Source organism: Myxine glutinosa, chromosome 4 (genome assembly GCF_964187855.1).
Source record: "Myxine glutinosa chromosome 4, kmMyxGlut1.1, whole genome shotgun sequence".
NCBI lineage: Eukaryota > Metazoa > Chordata > Myxini > Myxiniformes > Myxinidae > Myxine > Myxine glutinosa.
In genome coordinates, this window is record NC_136264.1 from 177,141,695 (window position 1) to 177,159,437 (window position 17,743).

At 45.7% G+C, this 17,743-nt stretch overlaps 1 protein-coding gene across 4 annotated transcripts in view; it reads right to left on the reverse strand.

Moving 5' to 3' along the window:
• The window catches only part of LRAT (lecithin retinol acyltransferase), an 85,298-nt gene that overhangs the window by 14,832 nt on the left and 52,723 nt on the right, over nt 1-17,743 (reverse strand). For all 4 annotated transcript variants that reach the window (XM_078776746.1, XM_068114016.2, XM_068114018.2 and 1 more), the window contains one exon: nt 2,165-2,762. In XM_078776746.1, the coding sequence (XP_078632872.1) occupies nt 2,165-2,638 (474 nt within the window). In that variant the 5' untranslated portion in view covers nt 2,639-2,762. The remainder of the gene's footprint in view (nt 1-2,164; nt 2,763-17,743) is intronic.

The window sequence follows — 17,743 nt, forward strand, 5'->3', positions numbered from 1 at the left end:
TTTTTAACAGTCGCTAACATAGTTTTAGACTCGGTTGAAAAAAAACGGGAAGAGAATCCCATGAAAGTTTCCGTTTATAGAACGAAATGATTTCTCAAAGGCCTGTAAAATAAAGCCCATTCATTGGGTCACCCTCACGATTTTATCTCGAATTCACCATCTGATTTAATTTTTATCAATGGTTTTAGACTCGGTGTCAGAAATAATTGAGAACATTCACGCACACACGGGAAAATGCAGAGATTTTTTTTTTTAAATTACGCCACGATGATACACGAAAATGCACCGCCTAAAATAACAGTCGGGGAAAATGTCGACATATATTAAAAATTCGCTTTTTCTTTTCCGTTAAGATATATTACTTTTACTTTTGATGACAGTCATCACAAAAACGACATATATTTCTTCGTTCTTATTTCATTCAACATTATTATCCGGAAGTAAAATATGTTTCAGGAAATTACCGAGAGATATTTCTTCGTTTTTTTGTTATTAGTTATGTGCGCATACACTTTAAATAGGTTTATTTGAAATCTTTAATTTTCACAATGTAATTTACTTGCCATTTGTCATTTGATGATTACGAGACACTTCCTCTTGAGGATCGTGACAATTCATGCGTTGCGTGGAAACTTCCATTTCCAAAATGAATGAGACAGTCGATGAAGAACGCAGACTTCAACAGGATGCAGCAAGAAAAGGAATGAGATGGGCGAACGAGTCCGTCGACGAACGTCAATGCAGACTTGAACAGGATGCATCAAGAAAAAGAACGAGACGGGAGAACGAGACCCTCGACGAACGTGATCACAGACTCGCACAGGATGCTGCTGCAACAACGATGAGGAGGGTTGGAGAGGAGCGAGGGGTTGGAGAGGAGTTAGGGGTTGGAGAGTGAGGAGCTAGGGGTTGGATAGTGAGGAGCTAGGGGTTGGAGAGTGAGGGGCTAAGGGTTGGAGAGGAGCAAGAAATTGGAGAGGATTGAGGAGTTGGAGAGTGGAGAGCGAGGGGTTGGAGAGTGAGGAGCTAGGGGTTGGAGAGTGAGGAGCTAGGGGTTGGAGAGTGAGGGGATAGGGGTTGGAGAGGAGCGAGAAATTGGAGAGGAGCAAGGGGTTAGAGAGCGAGGAGCGAGGGGTTGGAGAGTGAGGAGCGAGGAGTTGGAGAGTGAGGTGTGAGGGGTTGGAGAGTGAGGGGTGAGGAGTCGGAGAGGAGCCAGGGGTTAGAGAGGAGCCAGGGGTTGGAGAGGAGCGAGGGGTTGGAGAGTGAGGGCCGATTGGAGAGGAGAGATTGGAGAGGCGAGTGAGGAGCGATTGGAGAGGCGAGTGGGGCGCGATTGGAGAGGCGAGTGGGGCGTGAATGGAGAGGCGAGTGGGGCACGATTGGAGAGGCGGGTGGGATGCGATTGGAGAGGCGAGTGGGGCACGATTGGAGAGGAGAGTGAGGAGTGGTTGGGAGAGGAGTTTGAGGATTGGAGAGGTGTGTGAGGGATTGGAGAGGAGTGTGAGGAGGGATTGGAGAGGAGTGTGAGGAGGTATTGGAGAGGAGTGTGAGGAGGTATTGGAGAGGAGTGTGAGGAGGTATTGGAGAGGAGTGTGAGGAGGTATTGGAGAGGAGTGTGAGGAGGTGTTGGAGTGGAGTGTGAGGAGGTATTGGAGAGGATTGTGAGGAGGTATTGGAGAGGAGTGTGAGGAGGTATTGGAGAGCAGTGTGAGGAGGTATTGGAGAGGAGTGTGAGGAGGAGTGGGATTGGAGAGGCGTGAGGGTGGAGAGAGGAGAGTGCCAGGTGGAGAGGAGTGAGGGGTCACATATTACGTGAAATAAATAAATTGTGTTCATCACACCATTTCTGGATCTGATGAATTGCCAGTAACTATTGTGTAAAAATGAATGTGCAGCATCTAACTCAATATGTCGAAATGTCACACTCGTCCATGCCCGTGGGATTCCCACGGGTGAACCCACTAGTAATGAATAGAACATGTCAGAATGAGTGTAAAAATTGTGTTTTGGCTGTTATTGAAATTCAAAATGGGATTTTTGCAGGTTTTAGCGCATTTTCAAAACGTGCAAATTTGGTGACATTTAATTTATTTTTTACATGTGTAGTTATCTAACTATGGAGCTGGTGTATTGAACACCAGCACGGAGCGCTTGAAGCGCTTACCTTGTCGGTCTGGAGGCTCCGCGCTGCCCCGTAGCGACAGTAAGTGACAAAGTGTTCACAATTGTTCCAAAGTAGGCTGTACACGAGATCTCCAAGGTAATGTTCCGCTCGTTGGGCGACTTCTTCAGGAGGGAGAGAACTTAAACCTTCCAGGGAGCCCTCCTCTGCATCCAGCACGTTCACCCGCACGACCGGAGCGCCGTACACGAAGTCCTCCAGGCGGTCGACGCGAACGGTCCCCTTGCGCGCCATACATCCCAGGATCAGGCGAGTGTTGGTGACGACGCTAGTCAAGAGTCGCCGGTCGTTAGTAAGGAGCGGTAGGATATCCGGCAGAAAGTGAGCCACACGCCCGTCGCCCAGGTAGATGCCGAAGTGCGTGAACATGGTCCGCGGAACTTGGAGCAAATCTCCGCGCATGTAAGCACAGCCTCGGTGTTCCTGCCCCTTGGGGAGTTCTTTACTCGTCTCCATGTGTGGGTGAAGATGGACGCAAACAGAGCCGCCTGCTTCAGTCAGAACCACTGAGAGCACAGAAGACCTCAGTCACGTGAGATTGCAAATAAAGCTTGACACTGCACTGATGATTTCAGCTGCGCTGTGGAATAAAAACAGGGCGTAATTAGCTATTGAAAAGTCAAAAGGTTCTTCCTTCCAGTGGATCTATCCTGACATAGGGAAAATTTCACACACACACACACACACACACAGTTATCCCACATTCCCACCCCTCACACACACACACACACACGCACACACACAGTTACCCCCCACTCCCACCCCTCACAAACACACACACACACACTCACACACACACACACACTCACACACAGCTATCCCCCACTCCCACCCCTCAAACACACACACACACACACAGTTATCCCCCACCACACACACACACACAAACACACACACACACACACACACACACAGTTACCCCCAACTCCCACCCCTCACACACTCACACACAGTTATCCCCCACTCCCCACCCCTCGCACACACACACACACACACACACACACAAACACACAAACACACACACACAGAGTTATCCCCCACTCCCCACCCCTCGCACACACACACACACACACGCACACACACACACACACACAGTTACCCCCCACTCCCACCCCTCACAAACACACACACACACACTCACACACACACACACACACACACACAGCTATCCCCCACTCCCACCCCTCAAACACACACACACACACAGTTATCCCCCACCACACACACACACACAAACACACACACACACACACACACACACAGTTACCCCCAACTCCCACCCCTCACACACTCACACACAGTTATCCCCCACTCCACACCCCCACCCCTCACACACACACACACACACACACACACACACACACACACACACACACACACACACAAACACACACACACACACACAGAGTTATCCCCCACTCCCCACCCCTCGCACACACACACACACACACACACACACACACACACACACACACACACACACACACACAAACACACACACACAGTTATCCCCCGCTTCCGACCCCTCACACACACACACACACATACAGTTATCCCCCACTCCCCACCACACACACACACACACACACACCACTCCCCACTCCCCCACTCTCCCCCACTCCCCCCCCCCCCACACACACAGTTATCCCCTCTCCCCACCCCCACCCCATACACACACACACATATGCACACACACACACACAGTTATCACCTCTCCCCACGCCCACCCCATGCACACACACACACACACACACACACACACACACACACACACAGAGTTATCCCCGCTCCCCACCCCACACACACACACACACACACACACACACACACACACACACACACACACACACACACACACACACACGGATAATTTGAGGCCTGGGAGGGCGCCGTTCTACCTTCTGAAACCTGCAAATGGATATACAAACCAACGACACACACACACACACACACACACACACACACACACACACACACACACACACATACAAAATTCATCAATTTTGTTCATCAATTCATCAATTCATCAATAAGACCCAGACAACTTTGGTTGTTAATATATTTAGAACCACAAATGACACATATAGTAAGGGAAACATATGAAAATCTGTTAACTAAATTGTTACCAAAAAATTTCTTCACCAATATGTTTGTAAAGGTGTGTAATAACATGTGTTAAAATGTTGAAGGTCAACTCCCGTGGGAAACCCAGAAAAAAAGCTGTTGAATTCGGGTACCGAAAAATTATTTTCGAGAATTTTTATTTTTTTTAATCGGCCCTTAAGTAACTTATGAGGGGTCAAATAAGGGTTTTTCATGATTCTGAGTTGATTGTTAACATTTATATTTCACCACAGATACTCCTTTGTGGAAAAATAATTTCTAAATATATCTCATTTTCTACTTTGCAGGACATGGAGTCTAGCAATATGGATGAAGACGTTACTCCACCTGTGCTCAATTGCTTCATCTGTGCACGCTCGGATACACCAGCTGAAAGGCTCATACAGGCAACTCCAAAGGGATACTCAACTTTATTGAAACAAGCAGAAACTGTCGAAAATGTTACTGTTGTGGAACGTATGAAGGAGGCTCAAAAGGAAGGAAAACTGAGGTACCACCAGAAGTGTAAAAATGATCTGTACAACAACTTTGTTGCAACCACCAAGAAGTCAGCTCAAGCATCAAAGGCAGAGAAAGAGTCATCAAAGTTGAAGAGAAGACGCACTACTTGTGAGTTCAGTTCATCAACTGGCTGCAGTTCTAGAAGATCACAGTCAGTTGACCTCCTGTATAAGGATGTATGCATTCTTTGCAACCAACCAGCCCAGCTCTACAAAAATAATCCAGCACAAGCTAGAAAGAAATACAGAGTGCCAGATAATTTGACTGCAGATACACTGAAGGCAAGCTTGCTGAAGACAGCACGGAGTCGCGGGGATGACTGGGGCACTGAAGTCACTGGACGCCTGGAAGGGATCAACGACTTGGTAGCAGAAGAAACACTGTACCATTTGCGATGCAAACTTATGTTTGCGAGAGGTGACAGTTTGTCCAAGACTGATGAGGAAGGAAAAAGGAAGAGAGGACAGAGGAGTATTGATGAGGAGCGAGAGGCAGTTTTTATTGAATTCTGCGAATGGTTAGACTCAGAATTAGAGCATGGGGTAATGAACATGGACCAAGTCTATGAAAAGCTGCAGGAGTTTGATCAGTCACCAGAGAAGAGCCTTTCTTATTCAAAGCATTGGCTAAAGATAAAACTTCTAGAGAAATACGAAGACACCTTGTATTTCACAACACAGGAAAGAAGGGCAGATGTACTCTGTCTCAAAGATGGCACCGACAATATTCTGCGAGGGCATCATGCTAATCTTGACCATGGAGATGAGAAGACTCAGATCATAAAGACGGCACTCAAGTTCATATCCAATGATATTGCCTTGATTGATTTAGGTCCAAAGTCATACCCCACCACACACAGTATGACTGACATCGATAGTCAGCTGACACTTGTTCCTGCAAGCCTTCAGATGTTCTTGAGACCGATTGTCAAGACAGACGAAAGAGTTGCCGTTTGGGGGCAGAATTTTATTAAGGCCTGTCGACCTCGGTCTGGAGTATTGCCACACCAAATGGGGCTTGCCATACAACTTGATCATAGATTTGGGTCATAATGGATGCTCAACAAGTTCCACCGGCTGGGATACACTGAGTCTTACACGGAGACACAAAACTACAAATACTGCTTCCTTAATAGTAGGAGTGGAGATGATGTTCCAGATACTTCTGGCACTCTTGACACCATTGTGGAGGAAACCGATGAACAGATCAATGATGAGGTTGCGGTTGATGCTGCGCTTGAGGATCAATCAGTGATGACAGCCAAAGTGCCAGCCAGTGAAAGTGAATTGTCAAGTAATGATCAGGTGGTCTTTATGGAGGTTGGGGAAACAAACAATGCAGTCACTCAGTTTGTTGGAGACAATATAGATTTAAACATTGTCTCTATTCACGGAAACACTCCCTTTCACTCAATGGGTTGGATCGAAGTCACCTCTCCGGCACCACCTTTGCCAGATCCACAGATAACAGCAGCTTTCCCCCGGGTGAAGTTGAAGGCACTCGACAAAGCTAAGATCCTGAGAGGAACTGAAGTAAAGATTATTCCATTTATGAACAGGAAACAGATAGGAACGAACGCGATCATGTTTCTCCCCCTCGCTGAGCTTTCCTCCTCCCTGGCTCATGATCAGCCACTCCTCACTCCAGGTGACACACTCTGGGCAGCGGGGTGGGTGATCAAAGCCAACGATCCTGAGTTCCCACACTCCAACTGGAATGGCTGGATGAAGAGAATCCATGCTAATGATGCAAAGCAGAGCACACAGATCGAGTTCCTCCCAGTTATTGAAGGAGACCCTAATGACCTCAACACCATCTTCACCACTCTGAAAGAGTGTATACGGCACGCTGGGGTCGCTATAGTGACCTTTGATCTTCCGATTTGGCTGAAGGCTGTGAATATAATAAAGCAGGCAAATCTACCCGTCATTCCAAGGTTGGGTGGTTTTCACCTGCTGAAGTCTTATCTTGGATCAATGGGTAACATCATGGAAGATTCTGGACTACTAGATGTGATCCAGTTGATCTATCCTGGAAGTACGACAGCCAACCACATCATGAATGGAGGATGTTTTGACAAGGCAATCCGTGTTCACCTCCTCATCGATGCAGCCATCTATCAACACATCATGAAACTTGCCTTCACTGAGGAGGAGCATGGTGACATGAAGACCTTCATGGAGAAGGTGGCTGATGGGAAGATGGGAGCCAGACACTCAGACCCAGTAGTGCCAGTGTTTGAGCAAAGGTTTGAAGAAACCTTCAAACGACTCGCAAAAGGAGGAAGAACACCTGCACTCTGGGTGGAGTACCACCACATGGTAGATGTGATCAAGGTCTTTATCAGAACCGAGCGACTTGCAGACCACAATGGGCATCTGTCCTGCATTGTTACCAAGATGCTTCACATCTTTGCCGCTGTAGGCCATCATCAGTATGCCAAGGGCGCACGGCTGTACTGTCAACTCATGAAGGAACTAGAAACTTTGCCTGCTTACAAAGACACCTTAGAACGTCTCACTGCCCACGGGAACCACGTTGTCCGTTACTCAAGTCATGAGTGGTCCGGCACATGGTGTGACATTTGCATTGAGCAGACATTAATGAAGGCAGCCAAGTCACAAGGTGGACTGAGCAGAGGAAGAATGAGAAACAGTTTTTCTGGCCACAAATGCTGGGTGCTCACTCTCGGTCACCTGTCTGATGTCAACCGGCGGATGGAGGACATCTTCCTTGACACAGAAGCCACCAAGGAAACAGTGATTCAGGCTGGTACTGCGATTTTCAAGTACATTTACCATGGACGAGATACTACATTGGGTGAAATTCGGTACAACATGTTCTCAAGGAAGGCAGCGGCAGGAGTGATCAAACCAGAGACTCTACCTCCAACAGAGGGTGCAGCTGCACAACATTCACTCCGTGCCTACCTGCAGACCCGGGACTGGATCCTTCTACAGAGCATGTCTCTGAACCCCAGTGACTATGGATGGACAATAGGTGTGCATGGGTATGAGCCAGTTCCAACACTGGACCCCACGGCTCCTGAGGAGCTATTGCAGTTCACGAGCTGTAATTGTCATGGAGATTGCAGCAACCAGCGATGCAGCTGCAAGAAGAATGGGGTCACGTGCATCTCGGCCTGTGGAGTGTGTAATGGCATTACATGCAGAAACTGCAGTCATGATGTTGTTGAGTCTGAAGAAGACATAGACAATGACTGTTGAAACTTCTGACATTGTGAATGAGAAATAACTCTTGAGTATTATATATGTATGTGAAATAAAAGCTACTTTGTGTGTAAATGTAAAAGTGAAAATATAAATGTTAACAATCAAATCAGAATCATGAAAAACCCTTATTTGACCCCTTATAAGTTACTCAAGGGCCGATTAAAAAAAATAAAAATTCTCGAAAATAATTTTTCGGTACCCGAATTCAACAGCTTTTTTTCTGGGGTTCCCACGGGAGTTGAACTTCAACATTTTAACACATGTTATTACACACCTTTACAAACATATTGGTGAAGAAATTTTTTGGTAACAATTTAGTTAACAGATTTGTGAAATATCTCTTAAAATGCCCTTACTAATATACATACATTATATATACAGACTTGGCATTTAATATGGAATATTTTTTTTGTGGGGGTGAACTTACTTTTCAAGAATACTTAGAACCAAAAGTTCATTGGAATTATGTTGAAATTATTCCAGATTTTGTTAATGTGACCTTTAAAAGAAACAAAAACCACATTTGACATTTCGAAACAAATAAATTGATCCTTGAAAGTGATGTAAACTGATATCGAACTCAATTCATGGACAGTACTGTGTTAAACTTCTGTACGTTTTCCAGAAGTATCTCTTTATTTTGCACATTAGCCAAATATTTTTTTAACAAAAACAAAAGTTAAATTACGACTGGGATTACGGACAGTAAAATTACAGTTCAGTACTTCGTGTAACCCCCACGAGTATTCAGGAGAGCACGTACACGTTGAGGCATGCTGTTCACGAGATTTGCCAAGGTTTGGACAGGAATCGCTTGCCATGCAGTGACAATAGCCTGCTGCAATTCACGCACAGGGGTCGGCTGCTGGTCCAAGTTGTCGATTTGACGCGTTAATTCTGCCCACAAGTTCTCTATCGGATTCATATCCGGGGACATGGCAGGCCACTCCATATGCTCTACACCACGGTCAGCAAGAAAGTGTTGGATCATGCGAGCACAATGAGGCCGTGCATTGTAATCTTGGAAGACAAAGTTTCCTCGAAAGGCTGCACGAGCAAATGGAAGCAATGTTTCTTCCAGAATGGCCCTATACTTGAACTGGTTTAGGTTTCCATTCAGAACTTTCACAATAATCTTTCACAATTGTGTTTTTGTCGAGGCTGTATCTATCTTTCGGTGTGTGTACCTATAGCGTGTCCTTAGGAAAATTTTCGGTGCTAATTTTTTGTACATGTATACACAATCGTCGGTTAATGCGTTTCGAGTATTCTGAGGCCTAGTACTCGTAGGCTTAGGCTACCGTACCGTCTCCGACCTTGTGGTTTTGTTTTTCTCTCAGCGGTTCGTCGAATGCGCTGCAATTATTTTCGTTCTCTGTTTCGTCCCAGTCGTTCACCCCATACCTCCTTGTTTAATATCTCTACTCAAAAAAAAAAAAAAAAAAAATTCCTTCTCAGGTCTTATTCGTTTAATTGTTGTTCTTATTTGTTCGTTCGTTCTTCGTTCACGTTGTTCGCGATCACGCGATCACGTGGTTACAAATGTTTAATCTCTTCCCTGAACAACTATTTTCTCTCATATATTATAACACCTTTTTCTTCTTCTCCTACAAAAGGATGCTTTCGTCTTGCTCACCAAATCTATTCATTCCAAAAAAAAAAAAAATACCATCTCTTACAGTTCCTCTTTTCTACATTCCCTAAACTCTCCAGAACTCCACCCCTCCTTCAGCGTCCTCAAACGTATTTTTGACTTGAAGGTCTCAAACTCATTTTGCAAAAAATGTTCGTTTCCCATGAATCGTACACTTTTCAAAATCCAATCTCACCCCTCCCCTCCAAATCTTCCCCATCCCCCCTTCCCTCCAAAACTTCCCCATCCCCCCTCCCCTCCAAAACTTCCCCATCACCCCTCCCCTCCAAATCCTCCCCATCACCCATCCCTTTCAAATCTCCCCCCTTGCCCCTTCCCTCCCCTCCCTCTTAAACTCCCCCCACACCCCTCCCCTCCGAGACTCTCCCTCGCTCATCCCCTCCGTGACTCCCCTCTCACCCCTCCTCCTCAAAGCATCCTCCCTGCTTCTTCCCCCTTCCAACTTTCACCTTCATCTCCCCCAACCTTCTGCCTCGCTCTTCCCCCTCCTCAAATAACACCTCACTGTGCCTCACCCAATCTCCATCAAACCTTTTGTCCGCCCCATTATTCCCTTTCTCCAAGCTATTCTGAAATCTCTGAAATCTCTGACACACCTTCAACAGCTCTCCCTACCTCTTCCTCCTCTTCCATATCTTACCCTGCCCCTCCCCCCCCCCCCTGTTCTGTATCCGATGCTCCCCCTTCCTCTTCATTAACGGTATGGACCCCAAACATCCGGGGCCTTCGCTCAAACTTGACTGATCTCTCCATACAGGTTGCTTCAGACAAACCAGATGTGATCTGCTTAACAGAAACTTTCCTCCTTCATGATGTCTCTGATGCCTTGGTATCTCTCCCAGGTTACTCCCTCCTCCGGTATGATAGACCTGAGTCTTGTCCTGGAGGTGGGGTTGCTATCTTTATAAAAAACTCTCTTCCTCACTCGCCCTCCACTGCCCTCTCTCCACCTCACCCCCAGGAATACCTTTGGCTACGGCTTCCCCTTCGCTCCCACCTTTTGTTCATATGTGTGTTGTACCATCCACCAAACAGTGATGACTCCATCTACATCTCGCTGTCTGATAATATGGACCAACTTCTATCTACCCATCCCAACTCTCTCTTCCTCATATGTGGTGATTTCAATTGTCACCATGCCAGTTGGCAGGGTGTGGGTACCTCTCTCACCAGCCATGGCTCTTCAGCAAAGGACTTCTGCGTCTCACTGGGACTGACACAATCTGTCAATTTCCCGACCCGGATCTCAGTCAACGGAGCATCTTCTCTTCTGGGTTTGGTTATGACTAACTTCCCTGAAAATGTCTGCTGCTCTTCTTCTGCTGCAATCGGCTCATCTGATCATGTGCTTGTCAAAGTGGACATCTCTCTGACCATTCTCAGAGAGCCTCCTCAGCGGCGACGAGTCTGGCATTTCACTCAGGCCAACTGGCACGGTCTTCAAGCAGCCATCAATCATCTGGACTGGTCTCCCATCTCTACCGCCTCTGACATCAACTCATCCTGGGAATTCTTTCAAAGTAAATTGCTCTCTCTCATGCACAGATTTATCCCATCTCGTCTTCAGTTGTCATACCCTTCCTCCCGTCCATGGTACACGGAATCTTGTGGTGAGGCTGCTGCCCTGAAACAACTTGCTTTCGTCTCCTGGAAAGCAAATCCAATGGAAGGAAATCTCATTTCCTTTCACAAAGCCCAAAACAAGTGTGTGTCCACCCTCAGGAGAGCCAGGAAACAATATCTCACCGTTCTCAAGACCGAACTCTCTTATCTGTCTCCCTCTTCCAAATCCTGGTGGCATCTGGTCAAATCTGTTTCTGGTGTTTGTTCCCCCTCCATCCCCTCCCTCACCTCAAACGGCTTAACGGCTGACTCCGCACGTGAAAAAGCTGAATGCCTCAACTCTGTGTTTGCCTCTAAATCTTGTGTCCCAAACCCATCCCTCTCTGTACCCACCGTACCCAGTCATACCCAGCTGCTCCTGGACTCTGTGTCCTTTCCTCCTGACAAGATGGAAAAGTTTCTGTCAACCCTCGACTCTGATTCTGCAACTGGTCCTGACGGCATCAGCCCACTGGTCCTAAAATCATGTTCTTCCGCTCTTTCACTCCCTCTTTCTGTTCTCTTCACCCTCTCTTTTGCTGAAGGTCATCTGCCATCTGCTTGGAAATCAGCCAACATCACCGCTTTGCACAAAAAAGGTGCAAAAACAGATCCTAGCAACTACAGACCAATCAGCCTTCTCCCAATTATCAGCAAAGTCATGGAATCCATCATTGCTTCAGATATGAAATCTTTCCTCTTCTCCAATGGCTTGATCTCTGATCATCAATTTGGTTTCAGACTTGGTCACTCTACTCTGGACATGCTGCTTCTGCTTTCTCAACAATGGATGGAGGTCCTCAACGCCAAACAGGAAATTAGAGCTGTCTCCTGTGACATTTCACGTGCCTTCGATACAGTCTGGCACCCTGCTCTGCTCACCAAACTCTCCTCCTTTGGTATCCATGGAAATCTCCATGCATGGCTGGTGGACTTACTCTCTGGTCGTAGTCAACGTGTGGCCCTGAATGGGTTTCTCTCATCTCCTCTTCCTGTTCAGGCTGGAGTTCCCCAAGGTAGTGTTCTGGGCCCTGTGCTTTTTCTGGTCTTCATCAATGATCTCTCTGACTCTCTTGAAAATCCTCTCTATCTCTTTGCTGACGACTCTACTCTCTGTCGCTCCATTCCTCATCCCTCAGATCGGCAGTCTGCAGCCTCCTCACTCTCTGCAGACCTGGATAAGATCACAGACTGGGCAAACAAATGGAACATGTCTTTCAATCCTGATAAATCTCACACTCTTACGATGTCTCTGCAAAAAGACCGACTGGACAACCCTCCCATCCACTTTCTGAATAATCCTCTCCAAGAAGTTCTGTCACTCAAGCTTTTGGGTCTCACTATTTGCCATGATCTTTCCTGGGAAAACCACATTTCAAATCTGGCCTCCAAAGTCAGTCGCCGACTGGGCATCCTCCGTCGTGCGAAGTCCTTCTTTGGCACACCTGAGCTCCTCACCACATACAAAGCTTTCATCCGCAGCTCTATGGAATACTGCTCTCCCCTCTGGTTTGGTGCTCCTGCCTCACACCTAGCTCGTCTTCACGCTGTTGAAACCAAAGCGTTCAGAATCATTGGAATCTCCCGCGATGAAGCTCCAAGGGCCTTTCTCTCACTCACCGCAGGCAGGTTGGTGGTCTTTCCGTCTTCTACCGACTCCTCTCTGGCCTTGCCCCCCCAGCTCTCTCTGGGCTCTGTCCCCCAAATATTCCTACAGGTCGCACAAGATCTGCCTGCAACCCTCTTATGGTTAAACTGCCAAAATCAAGACTTTCTGCTCACCTTCACTCCTCCAATACTCTTTTCTCCTGCCTCTGGAACAAACTCCCTCACTCTCTTCAATCCCACTCCACCCTCCAGGTCTTTAAAACAGCTGTTCACCACCATCCCTTATCCTCCCCCATCCAAAACCTTGATCTTTTCTATCCCCGCTAATTTCGGTCCCCTTGTGTTTTATACCTCTCCCCCCCCCCCCCCCCTTCCCACGCCCCCTCCCCCCAAGCCCTCTCCCTCCCACACTTCTCCCTGCTCTCAAATGTTGTGGTTGTGTGCTTCCCCTTCTCTCCCCATCTTGTCTTCCGCTCCCTCTTTTTGTATATTTTGTTTGTCTGGTTGATTTGTTTGTGAAATAAATGTTAGCTCTTTCACGAGACTCGATTCAGTATACAAAAAAAAAAAAAAAAAAAAAAACCAGGTCAGTTTTGGCCCCTGCATGAAAAGCAGCCCAAACGGTCACCCCACCACCTCCAGCTTGGACTCTTGGCACTATACAATCTTTGTTGTAGGCTTCATGCACTTGTCTGCGCACTCGGACGCGGCCATCATGACGATAGACCAGAAATCTAGACTCGTCACTGAAGGTCACGTGATTCCAGTGTCCTGGCTGCCATTGACGGTGCTCTCTGGCCCACTGCAATCGGCGCTGGCGGTGTTGTCTGGTCAGGCGTGGCTTTCTCAGGGGACGCCTGGCACGATAGCCTGGTTGAACCAGTCGTTGGTTGACTAGCCTTCTGGATACAGGTACATTTGTCAGTTGCTGCCACTCAGCCCTAAGCCGATTAGCTGACTTGGTACGGCCATTGCGGACTAACCGGTGCAGCTGGCGATCATCCCTCTTTGTGGCTCTGCGGGGACGTCCTGGCCTCGGTATTGGAGTAGGGACACCCCTCTGAGCATTTCGTTTCCGGATCTTTGACACCTGACCTTGAGTGATGCCATACTGCCGAGCAATAGCACGCTGTTTCATGCCGTAATTTCGTAAAGCCACCACTCCATGACAAACAGCATTGTCGAGTTGACGGACCATCTCCAGAGGAAGCGGCAATAACTTTTGTAGAGGTGCAGCAGTTGTTTTCCACTAATACAGAACGCAACAACCCTTGTATACCCGACTGTGAAGCCAATCATCAAATGCACCTGTCCATACATTTTGCCATTCGCCACCTGTGATATAATTCTGTTGTTGACTTCTTGCTGCGACAGACAATCAGTGACATGGTTCTTTTCACAAATAAATCACCAAAGTGTAAAATAAGCTCACCAGATTGATATACTGAGTTAAGAAAGTAAACCCAAGTCAAGAAAAAAAAAATATTCCATATTAAATGCCAAGTCTGTATATATATATATATATATATATATATATATATATATATATATATATATATATATATATATACTGTGTATATATATATTGTGTATATATATATATATATCTTCTTCAGGTAGAAAACTTACACCTTTCATGGACCCCTCTTCGTTGTCCAGCATAATTATAATGTTTTACATTTATTTATATATTAGTGAGGTCTGCTGACACGTTGTGTAAGCAATAACAAACTGTGCTTCGTCCATAGGTACATAATAAACAGAAGCTTTATGATTATAGGCAAGCATTATCGACCTGCTGCTCGATATCAATTTAGTTTCATTTATTTATTTATTTATTTTGCGAAAGCATTTACTGTTTTTACGTAAGTTTTCATTGACATTTTGTATTTCACACTTTACAGTTATAGAAATTACGATTTTCAAATGCTAGATATGGATTGAGGTTTTTACGGTGTAGCCCGAAAGGGCAAAGCCTTCTAGAACAGTGTTTGTCTGTCCGTATGTATGTATGTATGTATGTATGTATGTATGTATGTATGTATGTATGTCCCTCAAACGTACAACAATCAGAGCTGTGGATCTGGTCACATGACAGGAGTGATGTGATGTGATTATGTTGGTGATGTCATTACGGCATACGATGTCTGACTCCACGCACCGCCATTTTGATTTATATGCCATTCAGGCTGACATATCGTCGAACCTGTCATATATCACAATCGCCATGCTCTACCTTTATGTTTTTCATTCAGTGTGAAACACAAACCAACCGATTGTTAAAATGACCATGAAATATCAAAAGCATTGGCATTACGGGTCTTCCAACGACACAGAACATATGGGCCTTAGGCTTCATGCCTTCATGGCTCACCTTCGGGCCGCTTCGGACAAATTAGGCCAGGTTTCTTAATACAGTAGTATCATTTCGTAATAATAATAACGTTAATATTAGGTTTACCGGAAAGTAATATAGTTTTTTAAGCTGTGTATTTTTCTTTGAAAAACGATAATCTAGTAAATTACTTCCCGGTTTTACTTTCCGGTACACCTAATAATAATAATATAGTAAATATAATCATAACACGGCAATCCCTTTGTCGTGACTGCAAATTTACTGGAGTGAAGAGGTATATGGTTCATTATTGAGTCAATGAGTAGCGGTGTACTAATTATCGCGGTTGTAATGAATTAGCCCCGGATTTTTTAAATACAGTAACATGGTTTTTGTAATCATAATACCATTAATAATAATAATAATAATAATAATAATAATATATTAAATATATAGTGGGTGGGGGTAATATGGATCCCGGGGAATATGGACCCCACTGAATTTCCCATGATGCACTGCATCAAGCCTCGTCTCCATATCACGGGATAAACAAGTATGGCCGACCAGCAAGTGACCAACTGCAGTTGATTCAAACTCTTTAATGACGGTAAGTGCAAACTTCCAAAAGTTTTCATCTCAAATTTTACAATTCATAAGCATGCAGTACTGTGTATGTACATGTAGTCACTAGCTTGTTTGATGAGTGGTGTCCCTGGCTGAGTACACGTGAGAGCTGTCGACAGCACCACCGTGTGTAGAAAACTCCATCCCAGCCCATTTGTACTGGGCATGCTGACATGATTGAGAGGCATGGTGTGGGGAATATGGACCCTTTGGTAGTGTCGAATATGGACCCATGTCCATATTCCCGCGGTCGATGTCCATATTCCCCACACAGGAAGCTAATAGAATAAGTCCACAAAACAGCATGTTCACTGTCAAAATTTGAATCAAATAAATTTTTCTGCACCGAAATATGTGACTAAGCAAAACTAGGCAAGGTCCAAGTATCACGTCAAGTATCGGCTGTTTGTTAACAGCCGATAACATGTACACTTGATTCTGTATAAAAATCCGACAGTGACTATGCACTGTCGGACATTTAACTCGCCCCGGAAAAGCGTAATCATCACATCCTCTCCTTCTAAAAGACGTTTGATCGTGGAACATCAAGAACAAGAGAGAAGGGCATTGAAGAAAGGGCCAACACGCGAGAAGCAGAATCCTATATCCCCAACTAATTTGAAAGCGAAAAAGGCAATAGACCACGAACAAAGCGCGGTCCTCCAGTTCGAAAGCAGGTTACCAAGTCTGCTAAGCAACACAGAAAAGGACCTGAAAACTGCATGAGTAATTTCTACTGCTTATATTGCAATGAGTTATTTGTTGATCCACCTGAATTTTCTTGGATCCAATGCAGTGAATGCAAGCAATGGGCCCACGAAAACGAAACTGACTATGGGGGTATAGGTGCTTTCGTCTGTGACGAGTGTCGCTAAGGTTGTTGTTCACTGAAAAATCGGAAAGTAACATTTGTCCCAGGGAACATTTGTCGAAAATAAACTAGACTTACCACATTGAGGTAATATGGACCCGAGGTCCATATTACCCCATAGGGGGGGGAGGGGGGGCGTCCATATTCCCCATGCTGTTTGGAATATGGACACTGATGGCATATTTTTATTTGTCCCCTCAATCATATGTCTTTGATTTTATTCAACCCAAACTGCACGGGGATGTAGTCTGTCTGGTTGTCTAAATAAACCATTATTTGGAAATTTTCCTTGTCTATTTGTATAGTCTCTATCGGGACTTTGGCTTAGGGGGTCCATATTACCCCCACCTACCCTAATTCTAACAATGCAATTCCTTTGTCGTGACTGCAATGTCACTACATTGAATACAATGTTACATACATATATACATACATACATACATACATACATACATACATACATGCATACATACATGTATGTTTCATGACTCAATTAACAACGGTAATTTGATAACTGCTAACAAGCCGTAACTAATTTATCTGGGGTTGGGGGTGGTGGTTGGTGGAGAGGCAGGAAGTTGGGGTGGGGGAGGAAGTTGGGGCTGGGGAGGGAGGTTGGGAGGGGTTGTGGGGGGGAAAGTTTGGAGGGGAGGGGTGGGGGAGAGAGTTGGAGGTTATGGAGGGGGTGGGTATATACATATACACATATACATATACACATATACATATACATATACAAATACACATGCACATATACACTGCATGACCAAAAGTATGCGGACACCCGAACATCACATTCCAAAATCATGGGCATAAATATGGAGTTTTGTCTCCCCCCTCCCCTTTTTTTTTGCTGCTATAACAGCCTCCACTCTTCTGGGAAGGCTTTTCATTAGATGTTGGAACATTGCTGCGGGGACTTGCTTCCATTCAGCCACAAGAGCATTAGTGAGGTCGGGCACTGATGTTGGGCATTTAGGCCTGGCTCACAGTCGGCGTTCCAATTCAT